Source organism: Rhinopithecus bieti, unplaced genomic scaffold (genome assembly GCF_001698545.2).
Source record: "Rhinopithecus bieti isolate Rb0 unplaced genomic scaffold, ASM169854v2 scaffold_10347, whole genome shotgun sequence".
NCBI lineage: Eukaryota > Metazoa > Chordata > Mammalia > Primates > Cercopithecidae > Rhinopithecus > Rhinopithecus bieti.
The window spans coordinates 4,410,030-4,436,869 of NW_016806836.1; the positions used below are offsets into that span (position 1 = coordinate 4,410,030).

The following is a 26,840-nucleotide window of genomic DNA, read 5'->3' on the forward strand; positions in this document are numbered from 1 at the left end:
ATTTTGTTTACTTTTTGTAGAGACAAAGTCTCCCTCTGTTGCCTAGGCTGGAGTGCAATGGCATGATCTTGGCTCACTGTGACCCCTGCCTCCCGGGTTCAAGCTATTCTCCCACCTCAGCCTCCCAAGTAGCTGGGATTACAGGTGTGCACCACCACTTCTGCCTAATTTTTGTATTTCTAGTAAAGACAGGGTTTCACCATGTTGGCTACACTGGTTAGTTCTCCCTTCCACACAGTGAAAAGGTGGTATGAATCAAGAACCTAAAAGTGGCCGGGCTGACCTCAGTGACCTGCCCTTAAGTGATCTGCCCACCTCAACCTCCCAAAGTGCTGAGATTACAGTCGTGAGCCACTGCACCTGGCCAGTGTTTTACATACTTTTTGTAAGAATATATGTCATTTTTATTATCAGGAATAAGTCTATAAATAGAAAAAGATAAAATATTTCTAAAGGCTTGGCCCTATGTGGGTGTGCTACGTGACACAGAGCACTTCACAAACTGTAAAAGGCTCTGAAGCCAGAGTTATTTATTGGTGCTAAAGATAAAGGAGCAGCAACATGGCTCTTTATCTAAGAGCTGCACCTGTGGTCAGGACCAGTTCTACCTCTAACTGACTGTGTAGCCTAGGACAAATGCCTGAGCTTCTTGGACCCCCAGTTTTTCCATCTGGATAAGGAGAGTTGGTACACATAGCAAGCTCCCCCAGCCCCGGAAATCCAGAGTCTAGAATGCTGTGACCTCTTACCACATTTGGGTTGAAGGGTGGAGTTAGCCTCTTGTGGTACAGGTCATCCCAGTTTATAGGGCTGAAGAATACATGGTTCTTAATCTCAAGCTGCAGGAAATGCAGAAAAAAGGTGCTGGTTAGAAGTAGCCCACCCCATGGGTGTTCTCACCTCACTCCCACATCCTCCAGAGCTCCACCAGCAACTGGCTGTCAACTGAAAATTAACTTGCAGTTCTGGCCGGTTTCCTGGGACAAGAGAGTTTTGTAGCCAACCCTCTCCCATCATCCAGAATCCAAACCCTTCTCCCCACTACAGCATCTGTTTATTCCAAAACTATTTACTGAGCCTCTTCTCTGGGCACCGACCCCTTGCTAGGCTTTGGGGGTGTCAGTGAATAAGACAGCAGAATCTGCTCTAGGGGTGGGGAAGTGCCAGTGGGAGCTTGGGGACCCCTCCCCTCACTCTGCTTCAGTACATCTTGAGTTTTCCAGTATGCAAACAAGAGAAATAGACTACATCAACTCACTAGGGAAGGCTTGAAAAATAAAGCCCCCAAGAAGACCTTCGGATTCCCAGACAACCAGATTTTAGGACTCAGCCCTGGTCATGATTCACCACCTTTCCTAATCAAAATCAACGTTGGCACCAACTTCTTTCCATCACATCCTCTATCTGTGTTTCTCAAATAATCATTCTCCACCTCCCTATATCAGGAACCCCAGTGGGCTGGTTAACAACTCAGATCCAAAATATCTCTATGAGAGGCTGGGTGCGGTGGCTCATGCCTGTAGTCCTAGCACTTTGGGAGGCCAAGGCGGGTGGATCACCTGAGGTCAGGAGTTCATGACCAACCTGGCCAACATGGTAAAACCCCGTCTCTACAAAAATAGAAAAATTAACCAGGAGTGGTGGTGTGTGCCTGTAATCCTAGCTACCTGGGAGGCTGAGGCAGGAGAATCGCTTGAACCTGGGAGGCAGAGGTTGCAGTGAGCCGAGATCATGCCACTGCACTCCAGCCTGGGCGACAGAGCAAGACTCTGTCTCAAAATAAAAATAAATAAAGCCTCCAAAAGAATATCTGAGAAATTAGTAACATTGGTTGCCTCTGAATTGAGGAACTGGGTGGCTGGAAGGACTTTTTCTGGATACTCTTTTGTACCCTTTGAATTTTGATCTATGTGAATGTATAACTTATTTTAAGAGTCATACTTTTTTTTTAAGATGCAAATTTTTGCTTGGAACAGGAGACTTATCTTCATGGAAACCCCTGTTCTTTAAGCTGGCCAGGAATAGGCAGCAGATGCCCTAAATGTTGTTATAATTTACAGTAACTGAAATGTAAAGCTTTTGGTACAAACACTTAAAAAGCACTTACTGTGCGCCAGACACTGCTGAGAGCACTTTGCATATATTAATACTAATCCATTTGATCTTCAAAACAGCTATGTTAGGTGCTGTTATTACAATGGGGAAACTGCGGCTTACAGAGAGAAATTAAGCAACATGTCTGAGGTCCTGTAACCAGTAAGTGGTGAAGGAGGGATCTGAACCCAAGTAGTCTGCCTCATAGTCCGCCTCATAGTCCATTCTTTTTTTTTTTTTGAGATAGAGTCTCACTCTGTTGCCGAGGCTGCAGTGCAGTGGCGCCCATCTCAGCTCACTGCAACCTCCACCCACCCCCAGGTTCAAGCAATTCTCGTGTCTCAGCCTCCTAAGTAGCTGGGATTACAGGCACCCACCACCATACCTGGCTAATTTTTGTACTTTTAGTAGAGACCGGGTTTTGCCATGTTGGCCAGGCTGGTCTCAAACTCCTGACCTCAGGTGATCCCCCCGTCTTGGCCTCCCAAAGTGGTGGGATTACAGGTGTGAGCCACTGCACCTGGCCTATTCCATTCATCTTAACCACTATATTAGAAAAGAAAGCAAACTCCTGGTGAGAAAAGTATTGTGACCTTCTTTTTGTAAATCCAAATTATCTTGTGTTGAATTTAAAAGTAGGATTATTTTAAAGTGCCACCTTAATGAATGAATATAATGAATTTGCTAAGAATGGACTATGAATCTTTTATCCCTATATCCCATTTGCCCAGCCTAGGGTCTGGCAAGGAAGAAGTGCTCAGATATTTGTAAAAAGCAAGTGCTGGCTGGGCGCAGTGGCTCATGCCTGTAATCCCAGCACTTTGAGAGGCTGAGGCGGGCAGATCACTTGAGGTCAGGTGTTCGAGACCAGCCTAGCCAACATGGTGAAACCCCGTCTCTACTAAAATAAATACAAAAATTAGCCAGGCATGGTGGCGGGTGCCTGTAGTCCCAGCTACTCTGTAGGCTGAGGCATTAGAATTGCTTGAACCTGGGAAATGGAAGTTGCAGTGAGTCGAGATTGTGCCACTGCACTCCAGCCTGGGTGACAAAGCCAGACTCAGTCTCAAAAAAAAAAAAAAAAAAAAGCCAGGCGTGGTGGCTCATGCCTGTAATCCCAGCACTTTGGGAGGACGAGGCGGGCGGATCATGAGGTCAAAAGATCGAGACCATCTGGCCAACATGGTGAAACCCCGTCTCTACTAAAAATACAAAAATTAGCTGGGCATGGTGGTGTGTACCTGTAGTCCCAGCTACTCAGGAGGCTGAGGCAGGAGAATCGCTTGAACTCGGGAGGCAGAGGTTGCAGTGAACTGAGATCGCACCACTGCACTCCAGCCTGGCAACAGAGTGAGACTGCGTCTCAAAAAAAAAAAGCAAATGCAGTTCATTCTCCACAAAGAAGCCAGAGGAATCTTCTATAAACTTAAATTAGGTCATGCTACACCTCTGCTCAAAACACCCTAAAACTTGCCACTCTCCTTCTTGTTCCCATAGCAGGAATTCTGCACATGCTGTGCCCTGTGTCTGGGGAGCCTTTGCCCAGCTGTCTTCATGGCTGCCTCTTTCTCATCCTTCAAGCCTCAGCTTAATTGTCACCTCCTCAGAGAGAACTCCCTGACAATGCCAGTATTAATTTGCCCCCCTCCCATTATTGTTTATCTCAGCTTATTGTTCATTTTCTTCCTGACACTTATCATGTCTTGTGATAATTGTATATAATGTTCGGATTTTTTGCCTATCCCCAACCCCAAACTTTTTTGTTTTTGTTTTTGAGATGGATTTTTGCTCGTTGCCCCGGCTGGAATGCAATGACGTGATCTCAGTTCACTGCAACCTCCGCCTCCTAGGTTCAAGTGATTCTCCTGCCTTAGCCTCCCAAGTAGCCAGGATTACAGGTGCCCACCACCATGCCCAGCTAATTTTTGGTATTTTTAGTAGAGAGAGGTTTATACCATGTTGGCCAGGTTATTCTCGAACTTATGACTGCAGGTGATCCACCCGCTCTGGACTCCCAAAGTGCTGGGATTACAGGCATGAACGCTGCACCCAGCCCCCACCCCAAACTTAATAAGGGCAGAGACCCAGTCTATTGAATCCCTAACACCTAGCTCAATACCTGGCATATAGTTGGTGCTTAGTAAATGTTGATTGACTAAGAGAACTAGACTAGAGAAAGCAGTCAGCTAGTAGCAGTAGCGAATTTCCAAATGAACAAGTGAGCAGCGCCTGGTTTTAGAGGGCAGCAGGATATATGTTAATGTGCTTCTGAGCTGCCTCTGCAGGAAGCTGCAAGCCCCATGGGAGCCAGTGCTCCACTGGCAGGTCACCTACAAAGTCCGCTTTGGAGCCCAGCCGCTGCCTCTGGTCCTTGTGGAGAAGGCTTTGCAGGAGGTCACAGGCGGCCACCGTCCGGCCCCCAGGGATCTGTAGCGGCTGGTGCAGAATGTTCTCATACATCTGGGATACGTCTTGGCTGTAGAAGGGCGGCTGGGGAGAGAGGGAGAGCAACTGGAGGATCACCCATGCAAAAGTGAACACAGGCTCCGGGAGACCTGGAGCAAGGTGGGCGCTGGGAGGACTCAGCATGACCCCTGTCTTGTGCAATGGCTCGCATGGCAGACTGGAAAGAGACAGGACTCCAGGTTTCCGGCACAATGGAGAGAGTTGCTAGGAAGGCCAGGAGTCTCTTCCCACCAGCGTGAGGCCCATCTCTTTTCATCTAGCTTGCTCACCAACTTTGCATTTGGCAACATTTGCACTTTCACCTTCATCATTTCACCCCAGTCTCATAAATATCCTCCAAGAGAGTTGTAATTTTTCAGATAAGAAAACAAGACTCAGAGCAATCATGCTGCACAGTTAGGAAGAGAGCCAGGCCTCAAACCGCATCCAGAGTCCCCTTCTCTTTCTTACTATTCTTCCTCCCAAGCCTCTTCTAGCTGTTCCTTCCCCTTAATTCACAGAGTCTGTTCCTTCCTAGGAACCAAGCTATGTTGGTGACACCACCCCCAAAGCAAAGCATGGCCTAGGGCAAATCTACACATGCCTCTACCTAAGCAGGCAGCCTAGGACTGGGGCCGGGGTGGTTCCACAACCTATCAGGACTGTGATCTCTCTTGGTCTCAATTTCCCTATCAGCAAAATATGAAAAATTCCATTTCCTTCTGTCAGTCTCCAAAGGCTATTTTGAGGCACCCAAGGTGAGACAGTGTGTTGTAAACGATAAAGTGCTAAACTAACTTTTTTTTTTTTTTTGAGACAGAGTCTCCCTCTGTCACCCAGACTGGATGTGCGGTGGTGTGATCTCGGTTCACTGCAGCCTCTGCCTCCCAAGTTCAAGTGATTCTTCTGCCTTAGCCTCCCAAGTAACTGGGATTATAGGTGCTCGCCACCATACCCAGCTAATTTTTGTACTTTTAGTAGAGATGGGGTTTCAGCATGTTAACCAGGCTGGTCTTGAACTCCTGACCTCAGGTGATCCACCTGCCTCAGCCTCCCAAAGTGCTGGGATTATGGGTGTGAGCCACCGCTCCTGGCCTAAACTAACATTATTGGAAAATAATAATAATAATAATAATTCGCATATCTGCTTTGGTGTTATCTTTTTTAGTCTGGAATGAAGAGATGCCTTGCTCATTTTCCTGGGCAGAGCTTGTGTAGACCACATGAGAGATAGACCCATCCCTAGCCAGATGGCCCTTATAGATGGCTACCCCCGACTCACCAGACCGTGCAGCATCTCGTAGAGGACTGCCCCCAAGCACCACCAGTCTACTGCCCGATCGTAAGGCTCTTTCCGAAGCACTTCAGGTGCCAAGTACTGTTAGAAGGAAACACACTTATCTGAATGAAATGAGTTGTTAAGCCTCAGTTGCCCCATCTGTAAATAAGGCACTTGGAGGAAGATGACCAAGAGCTGACCTTGCTGTGCGTGTGCTCTGTGGCTGTGCATGTGTTCATTCATCAGTCATTCACCAGAGGCCTGCTTTCTGCAGGGCCCTTTGCCACGGGTTGGGGATGTAGAAGAGGTCAGCCAGGGCTGCTTTGTGCAATTTACATGGTGTGTACCACACAAAAGCATCAGCCAAAAGGGTAAAGGGGGCTGCAGTCGTGGCTGTGATCCACTCACCAAGACACAACACTATTTCAGAGGTATTATCTGTCAACTTTATTTTTGTTTCAAGGGGTGTTTTTTCTAATTAGTCTGCCCAGAGGGGGTGCCTTTTTCTATTTACGCAAAGGCATTCAGCGGGCTATCGTGTCCTGGGAATGGAAGGCCCTGGGAGTACTCTCACAGGGCAGTGTGGAGACGAATGTGAGTGTAAGTAAAAGTAAATGTGGTATATCCTTGTGCTGGAAACCCTAGAGTCAGACAAGAGGGTCAGGAAGGAGGGGGTGACCCCTGAGCTATTGATAAATAAATGCACACCATGCCTGTATGCCTTGCCTGAGGAAGAGAACCTGGGAACAAAAAAAAAGAGGCTTACTGATTTCTTAGCCTAGTGTCTCTGCCACTGAGTCAGGGGCAAGGTCTCAGCAACAGGAAAAGCTGCTCTGAGAGACTGTGTGGGTCTAGGAAGGGCAGAGTCACACAGACCTGAGCCCCGATTGGTGTGTGGTCTCAGCCAGGGCATTTAACTTCTCAGAATCTGGTTTTCTCATTGAAAAAATGAGGATGCCAAATCTCTCCTAGACGCTGTTCTAAGATGCTAACATATGTGCTGGCCCTCAAACAATGGGAGCAACCATGGCTACTCTTGCCTGTGCCCCCCAACACCGTGGAAGTGGCTGAGTCATGGTTAGGTGATGTGTTGGGGCCACATGTCTCCTACATGAGCTGGGGTTCCATATCCTTTGCTCCCGTCCCTAGCAACGTTCAAGGAAGGGATGGTTGGACTGTCAGGCTTTGCGGGGCTGGCTTTATCCAGCAAACACCACCCGCCATACACAAACACAGACAATGGCTCCTGCTCAGAGAGGTCATCTGACCATCAGCTACCCTAGAACCAAAGTGAGGAGGCCATTAGATCCAAGACCCAACTTTTAAAGCATATGGAGAAAAAGAGAGCAGCTGAGGTCTTGTCTCATGCCAGATGGGGAGGAGCCTCCCAGTCTGTAGCCTCAGCCCTCCAACCCTCACCCTGACATCTGTCTAGCCACTGGGGACCCCTTCAGGCCCAAAGTCCAAGGTCTAAGATTGGCGGGAGTTCAAAGAAAGGTTTGTTTGTTTGTTTGTTTGTTTGTTTTTGAGACAAAGTCTTGCCCTTGTCCCCCAGGCTGGAGTGCAACGGCGCGATCTCGGCTCACTGCAACCTCTGCCTCCCAGGATCAAGCAATTCTCCTGCCTCAGCCTCCCAAGTAGCTGGAATTACAGGCGCCTGTCACCATGCCTGGCTAATTTTTGTGTTTTTAGTAGAGACAGGGTTTCGCCATGTTGGCCAGGCTGGTGTCGAACTCCTGACCCCAGGTGATCTGCCCTCCTCAGCCTCCTAAAGTGCTGGGATTACAGGCGTGAGCCACCACACCCAGCCCAAAGAAAGGTTTTAACTTGAGGGCTGCAGACAGACCTTGTTAGGACATATAGACACGTCTGAATGACTGCTGAGATCTGCAAATTGTAACCCTCCAGGCTCTTCGCCGCTGGAAGAGGGACATGGATCTGTGGTTTACACTTGCCAGCCCAGGTCTTAACTCTCAAGCCAGGCCCTCTTGTTGCACGTGGACTTTACCCTGCAGATCAGTAGTGTCCAATACAGCAGCCACTGGCCACACGTGGCTATTGAACACTTAAAATGTGGCTGCTCCAAATTGAGATGGGCTGTAAGTGTTAAATTCGTGCCAGATTTTCAAGACTTAGTTAGGAAAAAAAAAAAAAGGAATAAAATATTTCAACCATTTTTATACAGATGGTATGTTGAAATGAGACTATTGTATATATTGGGTTAAATAAAATATATCATTAACATTAATTTCACCTGTTACTTTCTTACTTTTAAATGTGGCTGCTGGAAATTTTTTAATTATGTGTGTGGTTTGCATTTCTCTTTCTTTCTTTCTTTCTTTCTTTCTTTCTTTCTTTCTTTCTTTCTTTCTTTCTTTTCTCTCTCTCGTCAATAGAACCACCCAAAGCAAGTTTCTAAGAAAGGAAGAGAAGCTCTCTGACGAAACGCATTGCAATGTGAGTGGAATGCAACTCAGCAGTGTTTACACGTTTTCATTTCAGTGGAATCAGAAGGCACTTTGCAAGCTATTAACCTTAAGAGCCGAACAGTTTGTCTGCTTTCCTAGTTTTCCACTGAGTATATAATTTATATTTCGCTCGCTCTCTCTCTTTCTTTCTTTTTGAGGTGGAGTTTCACTCTTGTTGCCCAGGCTGGAGTGCAATGGCGCGATCTTGGCTCACTGCAACCTCCGCCTCCTGTATTCAAGTGATTCTCCTGCCTCAGCCTCCTGAGTAGCTGGGACTACAGGTGCCCGTCACCGTGCCCAGCTAATTTTTTGTATTTTTAGTAGAGACGGGGTTTCACCATGTTACCCAGGCTGGTCTCAAACTCCTGACCTCAGGTGATCTGCCCACCTCAGCCTCCCAAAGTGCTGGGATTACAGGCGTGAGCCACCATGCCCAGCCTGCGTTTCTATTTCTATTTCTACTGGATAGCACTGTGGTAGAGCTTCACCAGCGGCTAGCTGGCTGGGTCTCAGCAGCCCTAGAGCTGGTGCCTCCATTACACAGATGAGGAAACCCAGGTTCAGTGTACAGCCAACTCAGGAGAAGTGCTTGGGTCAAAGGAGTGAGTCCCCCTTGCTGTAACCTGTTGGCTGTAATCAGGAGCTGTGGCCTCACCCACTCATGACCTCCACTCTCCTGGGATGTTTATGCTTACCTCGGGGGTACCACAGAACGTGGATGTGGTCTCTTCAGGCTCTACACCTTCCTTGCAGAGGCCAAAATCCGTCAGCACCACGTGTCCCTGAGAATGAGGGAGGGCATGGGCCGGAGGGTGGCATGAGGGTGGCCCAGGGTATGGCCAGGCCTAACCCTAAAGCCCAGATGTCACACCCCAGGGCAGCAGCTGTGGGATCTGATGCCCAGGCACAGACTGGAGGCTCCACACCAACCCAGGGGTCCTGGACTGGATGCCAGCAACATCATAGGGGGCCAGGTGGGCACATGTGTTCCACTCTCTGCCCACAGCTCATCACAAACTCAGACCCAGCTCTACAACAGTGGCAGCTTCAGGATGCCCTTGTGGACAGAAACCCCCTAGACAGAGGCTGGGGACTCAGAAAGCAATCACACTTTGTGGCAGCTGGGCAGGAAGGTAGAGTGAGTAGATACTGTGGGGTTCTGCCCGGATCCCTGAAACCAGCATACAGAAGAACCATGCCCATCCCCATCCCCCTGCTGCTAGAACATTGCCCGCACCCAAAGTTATGCCCCCTCTTTAGGAGCAATCCATGTCCAGGGGCACAAAGGCCCATCCTCTTTGCCTCATTTTGGGACAATCCTAGAGAGCCATCCCCCACCCCTGCAAGATCAGCTGAGGCTCCACTGGCAACCACAACGCAGGTGAGCTTCTTCCTTTGCCCAATCCTGTTTCTTCACCCCTTTAAAAGTGTTATCTCTTGAGAATGTTCCCCAACAAAGCTTCTGCCTCCTCTCCATCTCAGAGTCTGTTTCCATGGAGCCCAGTCTAAGACAAACTCCACCAGCCCCTACCTGGCTCCACCCCTGCCCCTTGTATACATGCATGCACATATATACATGTACAGTCTCGTGCACATATGCATGTGTGTACATGTGCATGGGCACACACGCACACATATGCTCAAATGTCTCCTCTACCTATATGCATGCACAATGCACTCACATCCATGCACACAGACTCATGGTCAGATAGTGTACCTGTGCAACCCATGTCCACACGCACACGTGCACACACGCACACACACATGCGTGCACGCGCGCACACACACACACACACACCAACCTGGCAGTCCAAGAGAATGTTCTCTGGTTTCAGGTCCCTGCAGAAAATAAGAGAAAAGAGCCTTGAGGTGTCTCAGCCTTTTAGTGAGGAGAGTTGGAGACCTGGTTGGAGGGGGCGTGGTCCTGGCAGGAGAACCACTCATGGAGGATCCCAGAGATGCAGAGGGAGAGCCCAGGAAGCCTGGGCACTTGGACCTCGGAGGAGACTCCAACCCCACCCAAAACAAAGGACCAACTCCACCAGGATTTCATCAGGTTTTAGGGTCCACACAACCCCTAGCTGTTGGAGCAAGAAGGACCTGGTCCTGGCTCTGAGCCACAGGCAGGCCTCACCTGTAAATGATGTTGAGGGAGTGCAGGTAGCCAATGGCGCTGGCCACCTCAGCAGCGTAGAACCTGGCCCGGGGCTCCAGGAACCGGCGCTCCCGCTGCAGGTGGAAGAAGAGCTGGAGGGGAGGAGGAGTGTGAGAGGAGTTACTGGGTGGCTACTGTAGGGCTAGGGCACACCTGCTCCCTGCCCTGTGCGGCTGCCCAGCTCACTCCCTCCCTGACCTGCAGCATCTTCCTACCAAAAGAGTTCATGCTGGCCCTTGCCCCACATAGCAGTTCTGGGTGTCCAAAGAGTCAGCAGAAGAAGAGATGAGTTAGCATTGCTTAAGCACCTCCTGTGTTCCAGGCTCCAAGTCAGGCCTTTCCACATCTCTTATTTAATCCTCATGACAACCTTCAAGGTACAAATGTCATGCTAGTTTCATGTAAGAGGAAGCTAGGAAGGGTCAGAATGGTTAGGCGACTTGCCAAGGTCAGGTAGCTTATAATGGGCAGAGCTGGCATTTGAACCTGCGTGGTTAAATCTGGTCACTTAGGTTAAATCTGGGGTCACTGAGTAGAGCCCCACTACATTTTGCCATCTTTTTTTTTTTTTTTTTGGAGACGGAGTCTCGCTCTGTCGCCCAGGCTAGAGTGCAGTGGCCAGATCTCAGCTCACTGCAAGCTCCGCCTCCTGGGTTCACGCCATTCTCCTGCTTCAGCCTCCTGAGTAGCTGGGACTATAGGCGCCCGCCACCTCGCCCAGCTAGTTTTTTGTATTTTAGTAGAGACGGGGTTTCATCGTGTTAGCCAGGATGGTCTTGATCTCCTGACCTCGTGATCCGCCCATCTCAGCCTCCCAAAGTGCTGGGATTACAGGCGTGAGCCACTGCGCCCGGCCCATTTTGCCATCTTGACCAGAGAGACAGAGTGAAGCCCAGGAGGGAGCCCCGCTTGTCCCAGCTGTGCTTCTGGGTCACCAGGTGGCCTCAGGTCTCTGTTTACTAGAGTGATGAGTCAATCCCATCCTGTGGCCTATGGGGCAAAATGGGAGCACTAGAAACCTTGACCACAAGCTCCTCTTAGCATTGACCTTTCCTGGGTCTATCAAAGTGTGTCTGTGGGCAACTCTGAATGAGGAAGGCAAGAAAGCATTATGGTGGGGAGTCTAACAGACCTGAATTCAAGTCCTGACTCTATCAGGCATGGGCTGGGTGGCCTTGAGCAAATGATTACCTCCCTGAACCTCAGTTTCTTCAGCTACAAAATGGGTCTATTGTAAGATGAGGTGAGATCATTCCAGAACTTGGCATGCAGTGGACACGCAGGATGGACAGCTCCCAGCCGAGAGCAAGCCCAGAGAAGCCTCCCTGTGGGCCCACCCACCTCTCCCCCGTTGACATAGTCGAGCACGAAGTAGAGCTTCTCAGGTGTCTGGAAGGAGTAGCGCAGGCCCACGAGGAAGGGGTGCCGCACATTCTTCAGAAGTACACTGCGCTCTGCCATGATGTGGCTCTGCTGTGGAGTCACAAAGAGAGGGGTCCATGTCACAGCCCACAGCCGCCCCTTTTATCCTGGCACAGCCCATATAAGCTTGTGGGTGGGAGTCATCTTACTCAGGACTTTCTCATGCCTCTGCTCAAACACCCACAATGGCTCCCTATTGCCCTCAGAGCCAGGCCCAAGTTCCTTGCTTCGTATTCAGGGCTCAGGGTGGTCAGCCTCATCCTAAGCTAGTCCATGTGGGCATAGCTCTAGCCCGTGGATCAGAGCTTCTTGGCCCTGGAGTGAAAAGCAAAGCATGTGTGATGCCTTACATCAGTGAGTTCCTAAGGGAAAGAAGCCATGCACTATATCCATGGTCACACATTTGCTCGTAATATTTCCTCTTCTTGGATGTCGCACCCTCTTTTCAGACCATCAGAATCCCACCATCAAGGCCAGCTGCACCGCTGCCTTCCTCAGGAAAACCTCCCATTCCCACTCCCTATGGAGACCTTGTTAACATTAATCACTCTTTTCTCTGAGTCCCCTGATCTCCTGTGCAATCCTCCCTCTAGGCGTGCTCTGGCCTACTAATGGAGTCAGGTGTTAAAGGAACTTAGGTCAGCTGAGGCATCAAGAAATCCACAATGGGGCTGAGTGTGGTAGCTCATGCCTGTAATCCCAGCACTTTGGGAGGCTGAGGCCAGCGGATCTCTTGAGGCCAGGAGCCTGACCAACTTGGCAAAACCCCATCTCTACTAAAAATACAAAAATTAGCCAGGAGTGGTGGCAGGTGCCTTTAATCTCAGCTACTCAGGAGGCTGAGGCACGAGATCACTTGAGCCCAGGAGGCAGAGGTTTTAGTGAGCTGAGATCATGCCATTGCACTCCAGCCTGGATGACAGAATAAGACTCTGTCTCAACAACACAAAAAGAAGTCCATGATGTGCTGCACATGTAGCTCATGCCTCTAATACCAGCACTTTGGGAGGCTGAGGTGGGAGGATTGCTTGAGCCCAGGAGTTTGAGGCTGCAGTGAGCTGTGATTGCACTACTGCACTCCAGTCACATGGCCTGATGGCATGAAGACCTTCAGAGAGAATAAAGTGGGGCTCCATATTATACAGACGGGGAGCCTGGCTCTGGGAGCAGGCAGAAGACTTGTCCGTCGTGGAGCCTGCGTTTCCCAGGGGAAGGCAAAGCCAGGCTGGTTTTCCTGAAAGCCCTGTGGTGAGGTGGCTCGGCCTGCTTTCTTTGAGAAGGACCAGCATCCTGCGTACCACCTGCCCTCTACCCTTTGTTGTGACCACCTCTGCACCCAGCCCCATGGACCTGTCAGATGTGGGACCCATCTTTGAAAGCCACCCTAGGCTGGGGTTTGGGAAGCAGAAGAAACGCCTGTGCCCGAGCCCTGGTACCTCTTTCTTCTTTAAGATGGACTTTTTCTGCAGCACCTTCACTGCATAGAACGTCCCATCAGACTTGCGCTTGGCCAGCAGGACCTGAGCAGAAACACGAATTTGAGGCCCTGTAGGTGACTTTGGACTTCCCAACAGCAGTACAAGGCCTCCCGCCTGCCCCTGCTTTTGTCTGCAGGTACGAGAGCTCTCTCTTCACACATACAAGTGGCAGCAGGGGCTGAAAGAGGCTGCAGAAGGGAAGACCCAGGCTTCCCAACCTCACCAAGTCACTCACCTTCCCGTAGTTCCCTTTGCCGATGACTTTGAGGAAGTCGAAGTCCGTGGGCCGGGCACTGGGGGAAGAGGGAAAAACATGCATCAGCATTTGCAGGTCTGGAAAGCTGGTGCCTGAGAACAAACCTGGGCTTCTTTTTAACTTTAGAGTGGTGAAATACAGACAGCCTTCCAGCAGCCATGCCTCCTGACCCCCGAAGAACCCCATGTTCTCCCAGCCGAGACAGGGCTTGTAAGATTCACCCTGGCCCCAGAGGAACTCAAATTCAAGTTAAACCATAGTCAGAGTGGAGATAAAACCAGACATACTGCACAGAAGGCCTGCATAGAAGGCAGGGTTCTAGTACCCAAAGGCCCTGAGCAGGGCCTGAAGTGTGGGGAGGTGCTAACAATGCAGACATTTCGGGGGCATTGCAGGAAGAGGGTTCAGCATGGGCAGAGGCTGGGGAATTCGTGGGAGACAAAGCTGGGGAAAGGTCCTGGGCCCAGATGGCAGAGAGTATTGAATATTAGACCAGATAATTTGGATTTTATTCCCAAGGCAAGGGGAGCCACGTATGAGGGGAGTCAAGTAGGAACGGTGCTTGAGGGACCAGAACTCACTTTGGGTTGGCTGAAGGCCCCAGGTTGATGTTCCCATTGGCCTTGGAGGGCTAAAGAAAGAAGTGATTACGATCAGCAGATCCCTACTCCCTGGCTACCTCCCTTTCTCCTCGCCCAGGCCCTGATCCCTTCTCCAGCAACTCTACTAGGCCCGCCTGCCCTTGTCTTTCTTTTTTTTTGCCTGCCCACCTGCCCACCTCCTTGCCTCCCTCCCTCCTTCTACCCACCCACCCATCCACTTATCCACCATCTTACCCACTTCTCAAAACAGCCTTGGGAGGCAGCTGGCTGGTGTGCTAACTGAATAGGTGAGGAAACCGAGGCCCAGAGAGGAGTTGCCCAGGGTCTCACAGGCAACCAGGTTGGGATAGAACCCAGGTGTCTTTATAACAAATCCCGTGATTCTTTCAGTGCATCTTGAAGCTCTATTTCAAATCTCTCCTCTATTCACCTTGCAAGTGGCTCATTTCTAGGTGCTCGCAGTGATCCTCTCAGCCCCTGACATTGTCTGGGACAGCCCATGGGGCTAGTGGGTGTCTCCACAGATTTCCTTAGCCTCAGGAGGAAGTGAGCCCCCTGATGATGGGTGGGGGACCAAGAACCACTCACCTGTGGACTGGTGGTCCCAGCTGGGCTAGAGTTCATTCTGCAGCAATGATCAGGCAGCTCTGGGGGGACAGGGAGGAGCAGGCATGAGAGAGTTGGTGTTGCGGGGTCAGCTCCGCCCAGCCAGGGCTTCAGGCACCACTGCCCTCTCCATCCTCCCCTACCTGTGCACCTGCCACCGCCTGAGGGTTTCCTACCCCAGAGGCAAGCAACCCCTGCATGGATGGAACAAAAAATGATATTCCCCGGACCCAGACTTTCTAACAAACATCTCAGAAGGGATAAAGGGGGATAGTCAGAGTGTGGCCCCTCCCAGGCTGATTCTTTTCAGTAATTGGGGATACCCAGGGCAGCAAGACCCATGTGAGCCAGGGTAGCCCCAGAAGTCCAAGATGGCCAGGGCTGGAAGGACCTTTTCAGGGCATAAAGTCTGAACCCTTCCCCCATTTCACAGGTGGAAGGCCTGTGGCCTAAAAAAGGACCTTCCTAAGTCCACACAGCCTTGTGAAGGCACAGGCTGGGCTCTCCGGACTCCCAGGGAGGAACAATGGCAACCCGGAATTACTGTGTGCATTCCCAGCTGGGCTCTGTGCTATGATCTCCTCGCCACAGGGAATTCTGCCCAACGCCTCAGGAAAGGCAACTGCGGTGGAAGCCCTGGGCTGGGGCCTCAGAGAGACCCAAGACTGGCCAGTATCTATTCGGGGCCAAACAACAGAAGGTGTGACCAGCTGATCTATGTGGCCAGGAATAGTGTCTTCCTTGTTCCACCCTGCAGGGGAGAGGAGGCCAGGGTGCCCAGGCCCCGCCACAGATCGCTTGGGGTCCCACAGCCTCATCCTTGCTTGGCAAAGGCTGAGAGCAGAGAGCTCACCTGAGAGCCCAGCTGCTGTGCATCTCAAGACCTTAGTCTTGGCCCACTGTGGGATCTGGGCTGCAGCCCAGCCTCTCTGAGTAGAGATTTCCTACCTCTACAAGGCAGGTCCTGGAGGCACCAACCTCATGGCCTTCTTGGGAACAGAGAAAGTGAAGGGGAATTGAGAGGATCCCCCATCAGCCCCTCTCAGGGCTGCCCCGAGAGGCCCAGCCCTGCCAAGCCCTAAGAGCAAGCTGCAGAACTGCTAAGGAAGTGGAGCCTGCCCCTAGCCAATGCCAGAAGTGTGTGCTCCTGCAAACAGCCCACAACGCTGCCACGCCCTCTCTTGGGCTGACCACAGTGGCCCTTCTGCTAGGACTTGGCCTCCCTGGTCCCACATACCTGCGAGTCTGAGGAGAAGCCTCTAGGAGAACCAGCAGTTGGAACCGAAGACAGGCAGTGGACAAGAGAGCCTCTCTCTGTTCTCCCAACAAGGGCCTAAGTGTCTGTGCCCGGTGCCGGCCTGGCCCCAGCACAGAGCTCACAACTCCCGGCAGCCGCGAGGGGGCTGGTTGATGTCACGAGGGATCCAGCAGAGCTTAAGATGGGACTGGAGACTTCTGTTCCCTGGGGGACACCATCTTACCCTGGCGGGGATGGTGGGAGGGGTGGGCAATAGCCCCAGGGGAGCCCTGGGGACCCTTGGGGCTTGTTAGACTGTGTGGGTCAGGGTGTGTGCGGCATGGTATGTACTGTGTGAGTGTTTTGTGCATACCGTGCTTCCCATGGTGATCTGTCTGTGGTCTGTATTTCAGGTATTTGGTGTTCGTGTATATGATCTGCGTGGATGATTGCACGTATGTGGTCAGTGTGACACATTGTACAATTACATCAGCGTATGTCTGTGCATCTTGACTGTGTGCCCATCACTGCTCCTATGTGTGTGGGTGGTATATGGAGTGTTTCAGCGTGTCCCTGTGTAGTACGTGTCAGGTGTATCGTTGTATGTGGAATGTGCTGTGTCAGTGTGTGTATGTGGTGAGGTGAGTCTGTGTGGATGTCTGAAGGTGTGTGTTCAGAGCAGTATGGGCGTCTATTAATATGTGTGTATAGGTAAGTCATTGTGTGTCTGTGTTCATATTGGTGTATATCAGTAAATTTACTCTGGGGTGTGTGTGTGTGTGTGTGTGTGTATGCGTGTGCATGCGTGCGTGTAGGAAGCCTGTGTATATGAACCCTGTGGAGACCATCTGGAGCTGAAGAAGAGGTCCCACAGAGGTCAGCCATGGCGGCCGAGACCCCTTCGCCTCCCAAAAACCTGCAGATGTTTCAGAGGAAGGAACCTGGAGCCTGGGCGTCTAGCTCAGTCCAGGCTGCCTTGGTCTTTTCTGAGCACTTGGTCCTTTGGGCCTTTCCCTGCGGTCCCCTCAAGGGCTCTGGCCCAGTCCTCAGGGCAGGCCTGGTTGGCCCACAGCTGTCCTGCTGTGTAAGAAACGGTCCCAGAGAGCCCCCTGGCTCATAAAGGGCTTGCTTCCTGGGGCAGTCATTAGGTACTCACAGGGTCCCTTTCTCTCCCCAGGACCCGAGGGGTGGGCAGGTGTTCTGGGGAATAAAGGAGTCGATGGGCCCACAGCCCCTGCCCTTCTCGAACTTTTTGTGTGGCTACAGTATACTACAGGGGAGGGACACATGGGGCCAGGGCCCAGAAAGTTGGTCAGGGACGGAACTGAGCCCAGTGGCCTCAGGGCTTCTCTGTGGGCTCTAAATGCAGAGGATCTGGAAGTGTTGACCAGAGAAAACCTCCAGAGAAAACCTGAGTGCACAGTATCAAAGCCTTCCATCTTGAACAAAATAGAAATGTGGAACCAGTTCATGATGAGCAGGATGTCGTGTTGACAAAACACATACCCAGAACAAGGACATTTCTTTTTAAAAACAAGATCCTGATGTGGCCTTCATTCAGCAGCACTATTTATAACAGCAAAATAATTGTGCTAATAGTAACTTAAGTGTCCCACCACAGGGCACTTCAGAACACTTGCTGGCTGCAAGAGCTCCCTCTCTTGACCATACACCGTGTCCAGATACTGTCCCATTTCTTTGTACCCCTTTTCAGCTAAACTCCTCGGAAGAGTTGTCTGGACTCCTTGTCTCCACTCCTCTTCCTGTTCTCTTTTGAGCCCATTCCAAACAGGCTCTCATCCCAACACTTCAATGAAACCGTGGACCAGTGACCTCTATGTGCCAAAGCCAGTGATGAGTTCCTCATCCTCATTTTACTCAACTTCTCGGAAGAATTTGGTGTGCTCACGTTCCCCATTTGGCTTCAGGAACTCTTGGTTTTCCTTCTAGCTCACTGACTGCTCTTCCTCCATCTCTCGTGCTGGATTTTCCTCCTTTTTTTAATCCTTAAACACAGGCCTATCCCAGGGCTTAGTCTTTGGGCCTCTGTCTACACATACTTGTTCTTTAGTTGATCGCTACCATTTTGATGGTTTAACCAACTATACTTGTCAGTTCCCAAATCTCTCTCTCTGGTTCTAATTCATTCTTTTCTTTCTTTCTTTCTTTTTTCTTTCTTTTTCTTTCTTTCTTTCTTTCTTTCTTTCTCTCTCTCTCTTTCTTTCTTTTTCTTTCTTTTTTCTTTCTTTCCCTTTCTTTCTTTCTTTCTTTCTTTCTTTCTTTCTTTCTTTCTTTCTTTCTTTCTCTCTCTCTCTCTCTCTTTTTCTTTCTTGCTTTCCTTTCCTTTCCTTTTTTTTTTTTTTTTTTTTTTTTTTTTTTTTTCTCCCTCTCCCCTTTCTTTTTTTTTTTTGTTTTCCTTTTCTTTCCTTTTTTTTTTTTTTTTTTTTTTTTTTTTTTTGGGGGTCCCCCTNTCTCGTGCTGGATTTTCCTCCTTTTTTTAATCCTTAAACACAGGCCTATCCCAGGGCTTAGTCTTTGGGCCTCTGTCTACACATACTTGTTCTTTAGTTGATCGCTACCATTTTGATGGTTTAACCAACTATACTTGTCAGTTCCCAAATCTCTCTCTCTGGTTCTAATTCATTCTTTTTCTTTCTTTCTTTCTTTTTTCTTTCTTTTTCTTTCTTTCTTTCTTTCTTTCTCTCTCTCTCTTTCTTTCTTTTCTTTCTTTTCTTTTTTCTTTCTTTCCCTTTCTTTCTTTCTTTCTTTCTTTCTTTCTTTCTTTCTTTCTTTCTTTCTTTCTTTCTTTCTTTCTTTCTTTCTTTCTTTCTCTCTCTCTCTCTTTTTTTTTTTTTTTTTTCTTTTCTTTCCTTTTTTTTTTTTTTTTTTTTTTTTTTTTTTTTTTTTTTTTTTTGAGACAGTCTTGATGTATCACCCAGGCTGGAGTGCAGTGGCAGTATCTCAACTCATTGCAAACTCTGCCTCCTAGGTTCAAGTGGTACTCCCACCTCAGCCTCCCAGGTACCTGGGACTACAGGCCCCGCCACCATACCCGGCTAATTTTTGTATTTTTTTTTAAGTAGAAATGGGGTTTCACCATGTTGGCCAGGCTGGTCTCGAACTCCTGACCTCAAGTGATGTGTCTGCCTCGGCTTCCCAAAGTGCTGGGATTACAGGCGTGAGTCACCGTGCCCAGCCTAGTTCTGATTCTTTCCTGAACTCTGTACTTACATATTTAACTGCTTCCTTGACAATTCACTAGTTAGATGTCTAGAGGCATCTCAATCTTTTTTTTTTTTTTTTTTTTTTTTTTTTTTTTTTAAGAAAGAGTCTCACTCTGTCGCCCAGGCTGGAGTACAGTGGCACAATCTCGGCTCACTGCAACGTCTGCTTTCTGATTCAAGCAATTCTCATGCCTCAGCCTCCTGAGTAGCTGGGATTACAGACGCCCGCCACCGCGCCCGGCTAATTTTTGTATTTTTAGTAGAGACTGGGTTTCACCATGTTGGCCAGACTGGTCTTGAACTCTGGACCTCATGTGATCCACCTGCCCCTGCCTTCCAAATTGCTGGGATTACAGGTGTGAGCCACCACGCCCAGCCAAAGCATCTCAATCTTTTTTTTTTTTTTTTTTTTTTGAGACATGGTTTAGCTCTGCAGCCCAGGTTATAGAGTGCAGTGGAGTGATCTAGGCTCTCTGCAATCTTTACCTTCCCGGCTCAAGCCATCCTCCCACCTCAGCCTCCCAAGTAGCTGGGACTATAGACACACAATACCAGGCTTAGCTAATTTTTTTTGTACTTTTTGTAGCGACAGGGTTTCACCATGTTGCCCAAGCTGGTCTTGAACGCATGAGCTTAAGCAATCCTCCTGCCTCGGCCTCCCAAAGTGCTGGGATTACAGGTATGAGCCACCATGCCTGGCTGGTATCTTGAACTTAATATGTCCGAAACAAAGGTCTTGACTCATATTCCTTCCACTCTGCCCCAGTCTGTTCCTCCCTCAGTCTTTAGCCTCAATAATGGCACTACCGCCTACTCAAAAGTTCAAGCCAGCAACTTTGAGTTCATTCTGGAAAGCCTGCACCCTCACTCCACTTCCACTCCACCATGAAATTTCATTCACAATATATCCAGAAACCACTGCTGCTCACCATCATTGCTGAAACCACCCTGCCTGAGCCCCCATAGTCACCTACATGGATTATTGCAATAGCTTCTCCACTGACTCCCTGCTTCTCCACTTACCCACTACAATCTTTCTCCATGAAAAGCCACAGTGAGTCTTAAAATGTAAATCAGATCATGTGCCTTAGTTGCTCAAAAACTCCAGCGCTTTCTCATCACACCTAGAATAAAAATCCAAAGCCTCAGCTGGGCATGGTGGCTCATGTCTGTAATTCCAGCGCTTTAGGAGGCCAAGGCGGGCAGATCACGAGGTCAAGAGATCGAGACCATCCTGGCCAACATGGTGAAACCCCGTTTCTACTAAAAATACAAAAATTAGCTGGGTGTGGTGACACGTGCCTGTAGTCCCAGCTACTCAGGAGGCTGAGGCAGGAGAATGGCTTGAACCCAGAGGCAGAGGTTGCAGTGAGCTGAGATCGTGCCACTGCACTCCAGCCTGGTGACAGAGCAAGACTCTGTCTAAATAAATAAACAAACAAACAAGCAAACAAACAAAATTCAAAGCCTCTACCATGGTTTATGAGATCCATATGACCTGGCTGCTGTCTCCATCTCCTCCTTGGCTTCCACTCCCCTCCTTCCTGACTGCCCTTAGCCTCTCTGCTTTCTCTTGCTGTCCCTCAAACACACTACTCTCTGGCCTCCAGCCCCTTGCACGTAGCTTTCCCTCTGCCTACGACACTCTTCCCCCAGGCATCTGCATGGCTGTTTTCCACTAATGTCATAGAGGTTTCTGCTTAAAAGTCAACTCTTGGAGAGGCTTGTACTGATTATGGGTGACAGGTCATCCTGGTTTGTCTGGGACTGGCGGGTTTCAGTGCTAAAACCGCTATAGTCCTGGGCCAACCAGGATGGTTAGTCACTCTGATACCAGTCCTGCTCATTCCCTATACACTTTGTTTACTTTATATTTTACTTTGTAGCACTGATACCTTATCCTGTAACTATTAGTTTTTATTTTCTATCTCCAACTAGAACATCAGCTCCAGGAGGGCAAATACTTCCTGTTCAACTATTGTATCCTCAGCACTGGGCACAGGGACTGGAATATAGTAGGTGCCCAGTACATATTTGGCTAATGAATTGATAAATGAATTGATAAATGTTGGTACATATATAAAGTGGAAAATTACACAGCCAAAAACTATATAAAACCTATATAAACCAAAACAGGAACATATACGTGATACAATATCAAGCAAAAAACCAAGTTTCAAAATAGCAGCTGTTGTAGGGGTGCCAATTTTATAAAAGAAAAACAAAAGACATGTATGCACGCACACATTTGTGAGTACAGCTGCCAAAAAAAGACTGGAAGGTCATGACCCAAGGTAACAGCGGGTTCTTAGGTTAGGTTATTTTAACTTTTTTTTTTTTTTTTTAAGATGGAGTCTCACTCTGTTGCCCAGGCTGGAGTGCAGTGGCGCAATCTCTGCTCACTGCAACTTCCGCCTCCTGGGTTCAAGCGATTCTCTGTCTCAGTCTCTTGAGTAACTGGGATTACAGGCATGTGCCACGACACCCAACTAATTTTTGTATTTTTAGTTGAGATGAGAGTTCACCATGTTGGCCAGGCTGGTCTCGAACTCCTGACCTCAGGTGATCCACCCACCTTGGCCTCCCAAAGTGTTAGGATTACAGGTGTGAGCCACTGTGCCTGGCTGGTTATTTTGACTTTTATCTTTGTACTATTGTGTAAAGCTTCTCAAGATATTGCTGTTGAGTTAATATTCAAGTACTAAGTTCTGGGTGGGAACCTGGCATGCCCATGGCCCATCACACCCACCCCCATCACCTTGACTATGACCTCTATGCCTAAGCAGCCCTCAGTTCCTAAGGCTTTCTTCTCTCTTGCACCACGGTGTTCTAATTTTCTGGCCAGAAGCTGGACATCAATATATTCTCCTAACTCTTCAGACTCCGCGAACTCCCACTCAAGCCCCTCCATGAGTCCTCAAGCCTGTCCCTTTCCTAACTTGCCACAGCCCAGATTTGCCTCCTCTGTCCCATTGTTACATGGACCTGCCTACAGCTCCCTGGTCCTGTCAAATGGGGTGTGGGGGTGTGACAGTGTCACACAGTTCTCTCTCCTTGGAACATTCCCCAACAAACCTGGTCTTTCCAGCTCACCTTTTCATCTGTTCTCATTGCCTTTCCTGGAAGCCAGACGACCCGCCGACCCCATGGGCCCTCTCCTGCTGCTGTCCCTGTCTTCACTGTAAATTGTTCATTTACACACCTGCCCAGTTCAAGTGCCAACTTTATCTTATTTTGTTCCGACAACCCCACGGGTTAGGAACTATCATCGTTCCTGTTTTAAGGAGGAGAAAACTGAGGCAAGGAGAGGGAAGTGACATGATCAAGACAGTTAATAAATGACATAACCAGGATTTGAACCCAGGCCATCTGACTGCAGAGCCCATGACCTGGAATTTCAGGAAGATAATAGAAAGCCAGAAAAGGAAAAAATGAAGTTAGTGGGAAGGAAGTGAGGATGTAACTTGGTTAGTTAAGGAGAAAGAAAATTAGCTGAGAAAGCAGATAGTTGGGAGGGAAGGAAGGAAAGGAAGGAGGGAGAAGGAAAGAAGTTGGGAAGGAAGAAAGGAAGGGAAGAAAGTCAACAAGTACTAGGAAAGATGTTAGCTAGGTAACTAGTCAATTTGGAGACCAATAGGCCAGCAGGCAGGTAACCCGCTCACAGGTGAGCCTCTCACCTGAAAACTCCAGATTCCAGCTCAGGTCCTGGGAAGCAGCCCCTGGCACGGTTCTGCCCTCTTCTCCCTCTTCATGGTCCTTCTGACTGAAGGCACAATCCTGACTTGTCGAGCAACCTTCCCAATCAGGAACGACCTGTCACCCACTCGCTCCTGGCTCCCAAACCGGCTCAAGTTCAACCTCCCAGCTCTGCCTGCTGGAAGCTGGCTTCAGGGCCTTCCAGTTACTAATTAACAACTGGACCTGAATTACCAAGCTGGCTGCACCCACTGGCTCCTGGATGGGCACTGCCTGGGGACCTCTCTGAATTTTTAAAAGCACAACTTGTTATGTGACCATGGGTAACTGACTTGAGCTCCCGGAGCCTCATGTGAATTGCTGATGGATGGTATGTCCTGCTGGAGGGAGGATCTCTGAAGTCCCTTTCAACGCTGGAACTGCCGCAGTCTCTCAAGGTCCAGCTTAAATGCTGACTCCTACACAGCCTTCCCTGATTCCCTCTGCTGAGTCATCTTCCCTTTCGCTTGGAACCTAGTGAACCAGCAACTGAAAGGTTGGTCTCACACAACTGTCTCCTCCACCTCTTCCCTAATGGGGGCCACCAGCCTCTATGTTCAGTCCTTGCATGGAAACTTCCAGGGCTGGGCAGCTCATTTCCCCCTGAGCCAGCCTCTGGCAATTTCTTGTGTCAAGCCAAAGACTGCCACCCAGAGCTTACCCAACCTAGCACTGCCCTGGCACTGTTCTGGGAGAATCACAGCTGAGTTGAAACCTACGCCCCACTCTGCCCTTCAGAGATTTGACGCTCAGGAACCAGAGATTAGCTCACCCTGGAGAACAGGGAAGGCTTTCTCGGGGGTTGACCCAAAGCGTCCCAGGCCCTGGGTTCTTTTTTTGTTTTTTTTTTTGAGATGGAGTCTCGCTCTGTCACCCAGGCTGGAGTGCAGTGGCATGATCTGGGCTCACTGCAAGCTCCGCCTCCCGGGTTCACGCCATTCTCCTGCCTCAACTTCTCGAGTAGCTGGGACTATAGGCGCCCGCCACCTCACCCGGCTAATTTTTGTAGTTTTAGTAGAGATGAGGTTTCACCGTGTTCGCCAGGATGGTCTCGATCTCCTGACCTCGTGATCCGGCCACCTTGGCCTCCCAAAGTGCTGGGATTACAGGCGTGAGCCACCGTGCCTGGCTGGCCCTGGGTTCTCATTGGACCTCTGGACAGGTAAGGAAAGCTCTGCCCAGTGACCCCTCCTCAGCAGGCTGACTTTCACACTGCTTCTTTCATTGCCTTTCCATTAAAATGTCAACAACTTTCTGGTAATTCTGGTGCCTTAAACACTGGCTGCTCTGCTGTGCTCTGGAGGAGCCCTGCATGGCCACACATCCCACCTCCACCAACACACATAGCAGCAGGTGTCTGGCCCTGGTCCAGATAGGGGAGGTGGCTGGCCCAAGTGCACAGAGCAAATCAGGGCAGCACACAAGGTCCTGCCCTTTTCCAGAGCTCCTGCTGCTGCTGCTGCTGTGCCACCAAGCTCCTTCTCCCCTGCTCTTCCAGAGCTGGTTAAAAAACACCCCATAGGCCGGGCGCGGTGGCTCAAGCCTGTAATCCCAGCACTTTGGGAGGCCGAGACGGGCGGATCACGAGGTCAGGAGATCGAGACCATCCTGGCGAACACGGTGAAACCCCGTCTCTACTAAAAAATACAAAAAACTAGCCGGGCAAGGTGGGGGGCGCCTGTAGTCCCAGCCACTCAGGAGGCTGAGGCAGGAGAATGGTGTGAACCCGGGAGGCAGAGCTTGCAGTGAGCTGAGATCCGGCCACTGCACTCCAGCCTCGGCGGCAGAGCGAGACTCTGTCTCAAAAAAAAAAAAAAAAAGAAAGGGTGACAATCTTTCCAGACTTTTGTCTACGTCTTAATCTATGTATATTAATCTGTATGTATTAACCTATATAACTGCGTCCATTTTTTTTCCAGACAATGGGCCATCAGTAATTCACTTTTTTTCATATATACATCTTTTAAGCAGCTGCACCACACTTCAGTGTGGAGTTTTTACTACCCCTATTCCCTATTCACTGTTCCTTCTGATGGACATTTACACTGTCGGCAGTTTCACAATATTTCCAACAAGACTGCAGAGAACCTCTCTGCTTTAATATCCTGTGGCCTTCTGCTAGTATTTCTAACAGATAAACTCTAGTACATGTGAGTGCTGGGTTAATTATGAACTATCTACCAAATTATCATAACAAGTTGTGCCAACCAACGTGGCTAGCAGCAGTGCTGAACTTGCCCTTCCCCCTCAGCGATACTGCAGGAAATGGCCAAGGTCACTCGTGCAGATATGTGCAGATAGTTCACTGCAGATATGCGTCTCCTTCCCAACTTCCTCTCTTCCTTCTTTCCCCTCCCACCCTCCCTGGCTGGACTTTGTTGTTTGGGTATGAAGGTCAAAGCCATGTTCTCAGCCATAAGAGGAAAGCAAGAGACTTAACCCAATGGAAATCCACCTCCAGAAATGTTCCCTGGACTTTGACATTCCTCAGCCCACTTTTCCGTCCTTAGTCCGGCTCCAGCCCTATTCCCACCCCCAGCCCCACCTGCAGATTTACCCACAGGCAAAGGGAATAACAGACACAGGGCCACCAGAGAAAAATCTGTTATCCACATGGGCTAAGAGAAAGACTTTTGGGCAAACATAGCCCAGATATGGGCCCCAGTTTGCTTTTGGAAACATTTTAGAAAGTGGTAAGTGTACAAAGTGTAAAATCAAATAATGAAAAAGATCAGTTCCTTGCCCCATTCCTCATCTTTTCAAGCTGCTTTCCTTGGTATTTACCTCCATATATCTTTTTTTTTTTTTTGAGACAGAGTCTGGCTCTGTCGCCTGGGCTGGAGTGCAGTGGTCGGATCTCAGCTCACTGCAAGCTCTGCCTCCCGGGTTTACGCCATTCTCCTGCCTCAGCCTCCCGAGTAGCTGAGACTACAGGCGCCCGCCACCTCGCCCGGCTAGTTTTTTGTATTTTTTAGTAGAGACAGGATTTCACCGTGTTCGACAGGATGGTCTCGATCTCCTGACCTTGTGATCCGCCCGTCTCGGCCTCCCAAAGTGCTGGGATTACAGGCTTGAGCCACGGCGCCCGACCTACCTCCATATATCTTAATAGTCTTATACTTCTTCCATCTTTGTTTAAAACATTTTCAAGTGGTTTCTTTACTACTATAGAACATGAATACTTAGATTATGCCCATGCAAACACATACTCCAGCTTTTCCTGAATTTAGTTGCTTCATTTGGTTTTAGAAATTGGACATATTCAATATATATAATTATTAATTATATATAATTATGTGTACATAACTCTTTGATAAAGCTAAAATATCCTCTTGATACATTAATATATCAGTTTCAGTTTTTTTTCCCATTTTTCTTACAGCCTTTCATCCTCCTACTCTCACCTAGACAGCTGTCCAGAGGCGAACTTGGCCCTTCCTTTCCCATCACTCCAGAAACCTGTCCCCACCTCCGCCGTTTTTTCATTTGAAATAAGAGTCTCTCTGTCGCCCAGGCTGGAGTGCAGCGGCATGATCTCGGCTCACTGCAGCCTCCCACTCCCGGGTTTAAGCAATTCTTCTGCCTCAGCCTTCCAAGTAGCTAGGATTACAGGCACACACCACCACACTCAGCTACTTGTTTTGTATTTTTAGTAGAGACAGGTTTTGCAGTGTTGGCCGGGCTGGTCTCAAACTCCTGGCCTCAAGAGATCCACCTGCCTTGGCCTTCCAAAGTGCTGGGATTACGGGCGTGAACCACTGTGACTGGCCTGGAAAATCCCCTTTGTCTCTTTCCTTGGTGTGTCCTGCTTCTTGGATCCTATGTCTTCCTCTTTTAAA

The 26,840-nt window shown here is 49.3% G+C and overlaps 1 protein-coding gene across 4 annotated transcripts in view; it reads right to left on the bottom strand.

Annotated features, from left to right (window-relative positions):
- Positions 1-23,118, bottom strand: part of SGK2 (serum/glucocorticoid regulated kinase 2) — a 28,235-nt gene extending 5,117 nt beyond the window's left edge. Inside the window, exons 1-12 of one of the 4 annotated variants that reach the window (XM_017878047.1) lie at positions 22,944-23,118; positions 14,788-14,846; positions 14,179-14,228; positions 13,577-13,634; positions 13,300-13,383; positions 11,783-11,911; positions 10,421-10,533; positions 10,089-10,125; positions 8,982-9,068; positions 5,822-5,917; positions 4,429-4,584; positions 750-839 (exon numbers count right to left, since the gene is read on the bottom strand). In XM_017878047.1, the coding sequence (XP_017733536.1) occupies positions 750-839; positions 4,429-4,584; positions 5,822-5,917; positions 8,982-9,068; positions 10,089-10,125; positions 10,421-10,533; positions 11,783-11,911; positions 13,300-13,383; positions 13,577-13,634; positions 14,179-14,228; positions 14,788-14,823 (936 nt within the window). In that variant the 5' untranslated portion in view covers positions 14,824-14,846; positions 22,944-23,118. Of the gene's footprint in view, positions 1-749; positions 840-4,428; positions 4,585-5,821; positions 5,918-8,981; positions 9,069-10,088; positions 10,126-10,420; positions 10,534-11,782; positions 11,915-13,299; positions 13,384-13,576; positions 13,635-14,178; positions 14,229-14,787; positions 14,847-16,042; positions 16,543-22,943 lie in introns of those variants that run through there. The other 3 variants (XM_017878045.1, XM_017878048.1, XM_017878046.1) reach the window with 3 other exon arrangements.
- Between the last annotated feature and the right edge of the window lie 3,722 nt (positions 23,119-26,840).